At 33.2% G+C, this 10,297-nt stretch overlaps 2 protein-coding genes across 7 annotated transcripts; both read right to left on the bottom strand.

Moving 5' to 3' along the window:
* Window positions 1-637: 637 nt before the first annotated feature.
* Window positions 638-2,830, bottom strand: LOC131058359 (12-oxophytodienoate reductase 1). Of its 5 annotated transcripts, none has more exons than XM_057992232.2 (6): window positions 2,719-2,830; window positions 2,260-2,353; window positions 2,010-2,150; window positions 1,777-1,907; window positions 1,512-1,691; window positions 638-1,394 (listed from the first exon to the last, which is right to left on the bottom strand). In XM_057992232.2, exons 2-6 carry the CDS (start codon window positions 2,322-2,324, stop codon window positions 817-819), a joined length of 1,095 nt encoding a protein of 364 aa, XP_057848215.2. In that variant the 5' UTR covers window positions 2,325-2,353; window positions 2,719-2,830; the 3' UTR covers window positions 638-816. The 5 variants fall into 5 exon arrangements, with proteins under 5 accessions (XP_057848215.2, XP_057848216.2, XP_057848214.2 ...); XM_057992233.2 differs by having other exon boundaries at window positions 2,260-2,332; window positions 2,719-2,784; XM_057992231.2 differs by having other exon boundaries at window positions 2,260-2,332; window positions 2,627-2,770.
* Window positions 2,831-7,572: 4,742 nt separating this feature from the next.
* LOC131058361 (12-oxophytodienoate reductase 1) lies at window positions 7,573-9,505 on the bottom strand. Of its 2 annotated transcripts, none has more exons than XM_057992237.2 (5): window positions 9,195-9,505; window positions 8,957-9,097; window positions 8,725-8,855; window positions 8,507-8,596; window positions 7,573-8,389 (listed from the first exon to the last, which is right to left on the bottom strand). In XM_057992237.2, exons 1-5 carry the CDS (start codon window positions 9,257-9,259, stop codon window positions 7,812-7,814), a joined length of 1,005 nt encoding a protein of 334 aa, XP_057848220.2. In that variant the 5' UTR covers window positions 9,260-9,505; the 3' UTR covers window positions 7,573-7,811. The 2 variants fall into 2 exon arrangements, with proteins under 2 accessions (XP_057848220.2, XP_059074517.1); XM_059218534.1 differs by having other exon boundaries at window positions 9,006-9,097; window positions 9,195-9,232.
* Between the last annotated feature and the right edge of the window lie 792 nt (window positions 9,506-10,297).

Raw genomic sequence — 10,297 nt, 5'->3', positions numbered from 1 at the left:
TTACTAAGGTTTCAAACACAAGAAGCTTAATACCATGGGGGCTCCCAATCATGTTTAACCTAAGTTGTAAGATATTGCTCTAGAAGGGCAAAACCAAACCTTGACAAACATAGTCAACAATTAAACTATAGTTCTCATATCAGTAACATGCAAATCAACAAAATTAATAGATAAATAAACATCTACATTCTAAACATTTAATTATCATGGTTATTACTTTGTCATTCTTTAAAACCACATTCTTTATATCATTTACAACTATAATTATAAAAGACTGAATAAAAAACATATTTACAACCCTAATCCACCTTACAAACAAGATTAAAACTATATATATATATATATATATATATATATATATATATATATATATATATATATATATATAATTTCTTTCTAAAATATAAAATAAATAAATGTAAGAATCTCTATAATATCTATTGAAAAAAATCAACTCAAAAAATTCAGTAAGGAATACATGATGTAATTACTAAACGTAGACCGACACATGTAAATGAGTCAAGATATTGCAAAATGGATTAATTTTAATCCAATCTAGACAGCGTCCAAAAATAAAAAAATCAACTACAATTATTAACTTGAACTGTGAAAATCTGGTGTACCAAAAGACCAAGAATCAATGGAAAGGCATGACTTTTCTTCAATATACTTAATTAATAATAATATCTCTGAACAGCCTCCCAAAAGGTCAAAAAATCTGATGGCCTGTCATTCCAATTTTCAGGCCCAGCTGAATGAGGTGAAAGTTAATACGTACAAAATGCGAATTTGCGAATTTGCTTTACTCAAATGGACTCAAAATTCCAGAAATGGATAGTCTGTGTAGCCAACCACTGGATCAGGATGATAAAATGTGCTTCTGTCATAGCCATTTAGGGGCACATTCAACTTAAATCTCTTTGGAAGGTCTGGATTAGATATAAAAAACCTGCCATAAGCTACCAGATCCGCCTTGCCACTTGAAACAGCTTTATTCCCTTCCTTACCATCATAACCTCCTGCTACCATGAATGTATTCTTGAAAGCTTTCCTCATGGGAAACAGGCTCTCATCCATTCCAACTCCCTTTTCAAACCTTGCCTCTACAATGTGAGCATACAAAATATTGTATTTATTCAAGGCCTCAGCCATGTAAACTCCCAGGGCCTGTGGATTTGAGTCGTAGGCGTCAAAATAGTCTGAAAAAGGGGAAAGCCGAATTCCCACGCGTTCTGCTCCAATTTCATCCACCACTGCTTCCACAATTTCAAGAGCAAATCTGCAACGATTCTCCAGATTTCCGCCATAGCGATCAGTCCTGTCGTTTACACTGTCTTTCAAGAACTGGTCCACAAGGTATCCATGAGCTCCATGGATTTCAACGCCGTCAAACCCTGTTACAGGAGGAAACCCCAGCATTTCATGTTGCACAGAAAAAAGCTACTGTTTAGATATTTACCTTTAAACCTTTCGAGATTTAGGGATAAATCAATCTCATAAGTAAAACTGACCTGCGTCTATGGCATTTCTTGCAGCATTGCGAAAATCTGCAACAATATGCGGAATTTCCTCTGTTTCTAGGGCACGCGGAACCGATGCCTTCGCCACATCTTTACCATTTGCTAAAACGATTTCACCGGGCATCCTCTTGGTTGAGGATGAAATTGGGGGCTGGCCATTAGGCTGATAATCTGCATCCTCAATATAACTAAAGATTACTACTCTTGTATGGGATTGAAATTACAAGTAGAAACCAGTATATAAATAAACACAGACCAACATGGGAATATCTTCCAGTATGAAATATTTGACAGAAGAAAATGCCTCCTTTATCATGGACGGCACTGACGATGGGCTTCCACGCTTCAACGTGCTCCTTCGTCCATATTCCAGGCATCCGTGGAGACCTAGTATAAAACGGAGAATTTCGATTGCTATAAGTCCTGAAACCCTGCGCCATTCTGGGAGCTTATTTCTCCAGAGTAAAAATAAATAAATTTCTCACCCACCCTAATCCTGTTTCAGAAATAACAGCTGCTTCTGAGATCAATAGGCCACCTGGAGTTGTTCTCTGAGTGTAATAAGTGATGGCATGTGGTTGAGGCATGTAATCGTATGATCTTTGCCTTGTTAAGGGGGCTAAAACCACTCTGCAACGCAAATCAAATTGCCAAGAGAAAAAGGATTTAAAACATACAGAAACCCTTAAAAAAAAGAGATAAAACAGAGATGTGCAGTGTGCAGAGGCGAAGAAGAGACCTGTGAGACAAAGTAAATGAACCCATCTGGTAGGGCGTCATCAGGTGAATGAGCCGTTGAGCCATACCTGTGCCTGTGTCAACCAAAAGCGCGGCTCAATTGGACAGGAAAAGTTCAGTGCTCAAAAATAGAATTCGAAGCAGCCAACAAAACTACAAGATCTTGTAAAGCAAACAAAACTACAGGATTTTATAAAGCGCGGCTGAATTGGACAAATAGAATTTCCAAAACCTATAAATCTGCTCAAAAATAGAATTCATAGAACCTGTAAATCTGCTAACTATTATCAGCAAACTGAAGTTATCTAATCATACACAACACTCCATTATAAAACCTTATTCATTTATATGGAACATTCCACACTCACCTATATTGGAACATTCCACACTCATTTTATAGCCTAAAATAATAAAACCATGGACTTTCTAACAAAGCCTAACCCAGTTTTGCGCCATATACCTTTCTGTCAGTCAGTAATTAGTGAAAACTTTCCTTCTGTTCAGTCATTGCTCAATCGACTGAGAAGTGGATTTATGCTAATTATATAATACTCTTATTAACTAATTTTCTTAAAAAGTAATAATACATATATTGCTTTATCAAAGTAAATATCAGTGGAAGCATAAAACAAAAGCATAGAGAGGAACAGCCGCCCCGTTCCCATCCTTATCTTTTGTTACCAGGTCCACCTTCATTGGTTGTGGAAAAAGATCTTAATGGTCGGTAGTCACGAGGCTAATTTTATGGGGAAGACATTGAAGTTAAACAAATTTTCATGTTAGAACTATTGTCAAGGATGGTGTGAATGCACTTCAGTTGTAACAACTAGTCTATGAGGCTGATAGAATGCACATGTCTTATAAGGAAGAGGGGCTGATAGTTGTAGGCCGAAGCTATTCTGGCTTCAAAACAGACCTTTCGTACAATGTGATAGCGATGTGTTAGTCAATCGTGATCATTTATTGCAAAATCGACGGTGTAAAACGCACGACTAACACGCATGTTAGTCAATTCGTACTGCCGTTTTGGAGCTAGAATAGGCACGTCCATAGTTGTACAAGGTTCAATAGTTGTACGTCTATTTGTGTCTGTAATATCGAGTCTTGTCACATATTTATATTATACATTATAAATCAATTATTCATATGTAAATGAAAAAAATACCAAATGTTGGTCAAAATGGACCAATACTTGAACACAATAGAACCTATAAATATATATGAAAAAGGCATAAATACATTCACTAACAAGTGAAATAAATAATTTTCTGTTTCAAATAAAACATCATAGCTATCCACTATAAATGTGTCATTTATAAAATGATATGTTCATTTAATAAATTAAGTTGCTTACTTAAACAAGTACTTATATCATAGTGAAAAAATATTATTCTTATGTGTACATCTATTGGGGTAGCAATGTATATGCATTGAAGTATTTTATATTAATAATTTGTTTATCACAAATATAGAAGGTAAACACAATAAATACCTTGTCTTTTTTCATAAAATGTGAGGGATTGTCCAAAGGTTTTAGTGTTTAACAATTGGTCCATTTGTGTTCAATATAAGTTGTATTTTATATTATAATATGTTGTTTTTATAACAACTAATATTATTTTGTGTTCAACTATTGGTCCTTTGGTGTTGGATATAAAAGTTAGAGATAACACACATTTATGATTACTAACAGGTATTTGGCCCATTTAAGTTGCATATAAACTATATTTTACATAAAAATACAATATCATACTAATTACAAATGATATTTTTTTATTCAACTACTAGGGATTTTTAGATTAAGTTTTGGTTGAATCTTTAAAAAGTCATTTTTCGACAGTTTGCACTAGACGTGTTATTTTGACGAGTCGCATGATTCGTCATGTCTTCAAACCTTAGTTGTAGATAGTCAAGCGTCCATTATACATTTCTAAAAAAAAATGAAGGTCTTACGATATTCCATGTGATGGTTACACATTGATGAAGTCAGCCCTCACGACTATTGGTCCCTCTCCCCTAGTGTATTTATAAGTTAAGACTTATAAATACACTATGGGACCAATGCATTCTATCTTATAAATACACTATGGGGTTGGTGCATTCTATCAGCCCTATAGCCAAAACCCCTCAACTCTATGGAATGGTCAAATATGTACCTTATTTGATTGGAAATTTGTGTAATATTTTAAGAGTTTTTCTTAAAGATAAAATTTAGTTAAGGGAAGATTACTAGTAGTCATTATATTTCCAATAATCGTTCACTCCTTGAGCACACAACCCCCTCAGTTTCTAACTTTAAAGAAACCCAAAAATGATAACTTAAAGCCCATTAATAAATTTCGCATGTCCAAAGTCACCCACTCTAGCCCTAGTAGTTAGCATTTCTAGACCATAATTAGCCCATTGGTGCACCTCTATTGGTACCCATAGTGCACAACTACTAGGGCATATGTGCATAATATTGCCAATTTCAAGTGCACAGTTATTGGGGCAAATTTAAGTAGGTATCAAGCAACACTTTGAAATGCATGTATTTTTACCTGTGTGCGCATAATGGATCCCACAACATGTGTTGATACTACCCAGAAGTCATAACAATAGCTATAAGTAGTTAAGTCACATACATAACAACCAAAAAAAATTATTGAAATTTGATGTATTGTTTAGGATCTATGGGTGCGTGAAGTTAGCTATAATGCCTATGGATATGCTTCCGCTAATAAAAATAGGTAATTATATATTTTTTTTCTTTAAATCAATTATGAAATCATTAATAGTTATTTAAATTTCGTTTGAATGATGTTAATGGTTTATCATAAAGACTAAATACTAGAAAAAAGCTATCAAATGTTATGATAACTTGTCATGAGTTTTCAATGGTAATATGTTGTCATTTATTCTCTAGTCATGTATAATGTAATTATGTTGGCATGAGAAACTGTGTCTTGTTTAGTGTTGTGTATTTGTTGTCACCTTATTTATTTACTCAAATAATGTATTATTAATGCATTGGGCATTTTTGTCAAATGTTAAAATTACCTAAAAAAAAGTTATCAAATGTTAAGACAACTTGCCTTGACTTTTTAGTGATAATATGTTGTAACTTATTCCTTAATCATGAATAATGTATAGAATGTTGGCATGAGAAATTGTCTTGTTTAGTATTGTGTATTTGTTGTTACTTTGTTTCATGACATACATATAATTGTATTGTTAATGTTGGGCAATTTTGTCAAATGTTAAATAACAATTATCTTAGAAATGTGAAAGGATAAAAAAGGAACACATTATTTGAGATAATGCCCCAAAGAGATGTGATCTCATTAAAGGCCATGACTAGAGGATATGTGCAAAATGGATATGTTAAAAAGGATTTAAGAAATTTCAAGAGAATGTAACATTTGGATGTGTAAAGCCAAATTCAACAACCTTTGAAAACATCCTACCTAAGAAATCCATATGGTTAGGGGTTACTAGACTTGACTAATGCGGCTAGGATGAGGATGACACTAACCAAAATGCACAGTGGCTAGTCAAAATGAGTGATTCGTGAAATTAGTCACTAACGTAAGATGGGTCAATGTGATTAGCATAACCATTTCTCTAATTGTAACAAATAGAGCATAAACAACTATACAACCTAAACAAGTTCATTACCAAGATAATTTCAGCTTTCCGAACCATCTAAATTGTCATTCCTTTCTTCTTCTTATTAATTAATTAAATTCTAATTCAAATAATCTAAATTACTTCTAAATGATAATATTTCAGCCAAATTAAAAGAGACCTAGTGAATAAATATATTACCATGTATTTTATTTAGTTTATATAATATATTATTTGTTTTGAAAATGTTAATTTATTTTCAACCATTATGATTTTTTAATTTATCTCATTTAATTATAGATGTTTGAAGCAATAGCAAAAATGCATTTCAATATATTGTTATTAAATGATTTTAGATTAAATATTTACATTTATTTTTTAAATTTCCCCCTATAATTGAACACTCATTCCTAAAATACCCTTATTTATATGAAGTTTTCTTACATGAGCTAGTCCCAAAGGCACTAAGTTGAATCTTTAATCACAACTTCCCCTATTGAAGTTGGGAGTGATTAATCTTTTTAGGCTGTTTAATAAAAATACATCCAAATAGGTTTTCTCATGCTTAGTTAAACATGGACAAGTTCCTAACCCAAACTATTTGGTGGGCATGAGGAATATCATTTATAATGGATCGAATCGAAAAATAAATGGGTTTATTCAATTTTATTGGTCTGGGATATTTATCTTTTTCGTGTACTCTTGTTCTACATCACAAGTTACATGGTTGAACAATTTTGTATTTTTTAAGTGTCTTTTATAACTTTTTAGAGATAAACTCATGTTGTCTCATACCTAATTAAATATAGTTGTATTTATAGTTGAACAAGTTTGTAATTTTTAAATGTCTTTTATAACTTTTTAGAGATGAACTCATGCTTTCCAATACCTAATAAAAATTAGTTGTATTTTTACAACCTCAACGAATATTTTAGTCATTTTAGGTCATGCAAACTACCATAAAGTAATATACACTCAAAATGTATATTATCATAATGAAAAATTCTAAAGATATAATTAAACTAAATCCAAACTACAATTTAAAAATTGAATGATAGACCAAGACTTTACAAGCGAGACAAATCAATTTCTACCAAAACATGTTGTTGTTTGCTATATTGAATTTATCTATACCTAAAAATATATTTACCAAAAAGATATACAAAAGACTTGATAATTTTTAATTGCATAGCCATCCAAAATTAAACCACAAATATCCATTATGCCATTTGATAATATCATAAATATCCAATATTGAGCATTTCTAACTATGATTATGATGTGGGGTGCCTTTAATGCCATGTCTCCCAATACCCATCATTTATTTTCATGTTTAGATATCTTATTGTAATTATCTTTGTTGGAGGTATTATATCGGTTTATTTATGAAGTTTTTATTGTAATTTTATTTTTTAATGGGCATATGTTGTTGGGACAAAGAGTAGAGTTTTAAAGATTAGACTACAATAATCATTAAAGAGAATTTGGGTTGTAATCAATCTTAAAAATAAAAAGTGCAATTTATTTAATTTGTTATGAATTATAGTAATGTTAATTACTACTTACTATTATTAGTGATAATTAAAATTTGTTTTAAAAAAAATAAAATTTTGTATCAATTTTTTTTATATTAGAACATCATAAAATATTAGAAATAGAGAATTTATATAATAAGAAAAAAAAAATTCTTAGATTGCAGTTAAAAAACTGGAAGAAAAACCAATTTTTTAAATCGAAAAAGATTACAGTCAATAAAACATTACAATATATTAAACAATGCTGAAACGGCTGAACCAGACCTGAGCAATGTTGTACAAAACAACAAAGAGTTATGGATAATAAATTCTAGTCGCAAAGTTGGAAGAAGAAATAAGATAGCAACTTCAATGTTACTACCAAGAATCAAACATCATATCTTTGAGAAGAATTTGATTTGCTTCAATGCACTCATAATTCTAGGAATGGATAATCTGTGTAGCCAACAACTGGATCAGGAGTATAGAATGTGCTTCTGTCATAGGCATTTAGGGGCGCATTCAACTGAAATCTCTTAGGAAGGTCTGGATTAGATATAAAAAATCTGCCATAAGCTACCAGATCTGCTTTGCCACTTGAAATAGCTTTATTCCCTTCATCACGATCATAACCTCCTGCTACCATGAAAGTATTCTTGAAAGCTTTCCTCATGGGTAACAGGCTCCTGTCCATTGCAACTCCCTTTTCATGCCTTGCCTCTACAAAGTGAGCGTACACAATATTAAATTTATTCAAGGCCTCCGCCATGTAAACCCCCAGAGCCTCTGGATTTGAGTCGTAGGCGTCTAAAAAGTTTGAAAAGGGGGAAAGCCGCATTCCCACGCGTTCTGCTCCAATTTCATCCACCACTGCTTCCATAACTTCAAGTGCAAATCTGCAACGGTTCTCCAAATTTCCGCCATAGCGATCCGTCCTGTGGTTTACACTGTCTTTCATGAACTGGTCCACAAGGAATCCATGAGCTCCATGGATTTCAACGCCGTCAAACCCTGTTACAGGGGAAACCCTAGCATTTCACGTTATACAAAACATAGTTTATTGATTGGATGTTTAACTTTCAATCGTTTGAGATTTAAGGATAAATCAATCTCATAAGTAAAACTGACCTGCATCAATGGCATTTCTTGCGGCGTTACGATAATCTGCAATAAGATGCGGAATTTCCTCTGTTTTTATGGCGGACGGAACCGGTACCCCTGCCACATCTTTACCATTAGTCTGATTATCTGAATCCCTAATTTAATTATAACTAATGATTGCTCCTCTTGTATGGGATCAAAATTATAAGCAGAAATTATAAAGCAGTACAGAAATAAACACGGACCAAAATGGGAAAATCTTCCAGGATGCCATAATTGACAGAAGAAAATGCCTCCTTTATCATGGACGGCACTGACTACGGGCTTCCACGCTTCAACATGCTCCTTCGTCCATATTCCAGACGCCCGTGTATACCTGGTATAATACAGAGAATTTCAATTGCCACCAAGTCCTGAAACCCTGACATAACGGGAGCTTATTTCTCCAGAGTAAAAATAAAGAAATTTGTCACCCACGCTTTTCCATTTTCAGAAATAGCAGTTGCTTCTGAGATCAAAAGACCACCTGGAGATGTTATCTGACTGTAATAAAGGATGGCGTGTGGTTGAGGCATATAATCGTATGATCTTTGCCTGCCTAAGGGGGCTAAAACTACTCTGCAACACAAATCAAAATGCTAAGAAAAACATCAGAGGGACAAAAAAGAATGAGATAAAAACAGAGGTGTGCAATGTGCAGAGGCGAAGAAGAGACCTGTGAGACAAGGTAAATGGACCCATCTGGTAGCGCGTCATCAGGGGAATGATCTGTTTTGCCATACTGTGTCTACCAAAAGCGTGGGGAAATGAAAATGGAAAGGCTGACTGCACTGCTCAATTTATAGGATGGATTTTGTCGGAGCGGTTGCAAGACACCATTGTCAAGCTTTCTCTGTGCTTGGGAGAGATGGACGATTCAGACTGTCCAATCCAATTTTTGTCCCGTTTTTAAGGTACCTTGAATGTGGACAATTTGCAATTGTCAAAGTTCCAACTTTGACAAATTTGTCAAATCCATTTAGTTTGCAGAAACATCTAGATGGTTCTTCAATACAATAAAAGAGATTTTGTTTTATAAACTTTACCAACATTCGACATATAAGCAAACCATACGAATTCGGCTAGGAGAGTTAACTGATGTGATTAGTATGAGGATGAAACGGCTCTTCAAAATTATTTATCTACGTAATATATAGTTGAAAGTTTTAAAATAGAAATTAGAATTAAATAGGGGAAGAGCATGTACGAATTGTTGTGAGGGTTGTTGATACCTTTTGTTCCAAAAATTGAACAAATAAAATCTATTGTTTGAAACATAAAATATCAATTTTTGTTAGGAAATGTACCAATAGTTGTTAGGAAATGTCCTAATATTGTAAAAAGTAATCAATCAGGTGATGCTATATCAGTTGCACAACTATTGGTGCCTCTTTTGCACGCCTATTGGTCTCACTTTTTGGGGGGGTTGTTTTGGACACCTTGGCAAAAAGCATGCTGATGTGGCACCATACTTGATGATGTGGCGTTGAAAGCTTAGTTATAAGCAGGGGACTTGCCAAGTAAGCTATTGTAAAAAATTGGGACTGATTTGAAATTTCCACGTAAGATTTTGAGAAGCGACAAGTTAGGGTGCTCAACTACTGGTACTCTTCCCCTATAATTGTTATATTATTTCAAATATATTTTTATTAATAATTCCATAAAATAAATTATTATTATATTTGAAAGAAAGGTACCTTCATTATATGAAACTTGTTTACTGTTAAGTATTTTTTTTTATTCATGATTAAACTCTTATTTCAATAGCTTCAAGATAAA

The sequence above is a fragment of the Cryptomeria japonica genome, chromosome 3 (assembly GCF_030272615.1).
Source record: "Cryptomeria japonica chromosome 3, Sugi_1.0, whole genome shotgun sequence".
NCBI classification, from domain to species: Eukaryota; Viridiplantae; Streptophyta; class Pinopsida; order Cupressales; family Cupressaceae; genus Cryptomeria; species Cryptomeria japonica.
This window is presented reverse-complemented; position numbering and strand designations above follow the sequence as displayed.

Excerpts from the sequence above, each read along its gene's own strand:
- LOC131058359 (XM_057992230.2), bottom strand. The coding sequence starts at position 2,651 with ATGAGTGTGGAATGTTCCAATATAG. Across the intron at positions 2,354-2,626 it reads TGTGGAATGTTCCAATATAG|CCGCGCTTTTGGTTGACACA; the intron begins GTGAGTGTGGAA and ends TGTCCAATTGAG. Across the intron at positions 1,395-1,511 it reads AAGAAATGCCATAGACGCAG|GGTTTGACGGCGTTGAAATC; the intron begins GTCAGTTTTACT and ends CTCCTGTAACAG.
- LOC131058361 (XM_057992237.2), bottom strand. The coding sequence starts at position 9,259 with ATGGCAAAACAGATCATTCCCCTGATGACGCGCTACCAGATGGGTCCA. Across the intron at positions 8,597-8,724 it reads TGGAAGATTTTCCCATTTTG|GGGTACCGGTTCCGTCCGCC; the intron begins GTCCGTGTTTAT and ends AAGATGTGGCAG. Across the intron at positions 8,390-8,506 it reads AAGAAATGCCATTGATGCAG|GGTTTGACGGCGTTGAAATC; the intron begins GTCAGTTTTACT and ends CCCCTGTAACAG.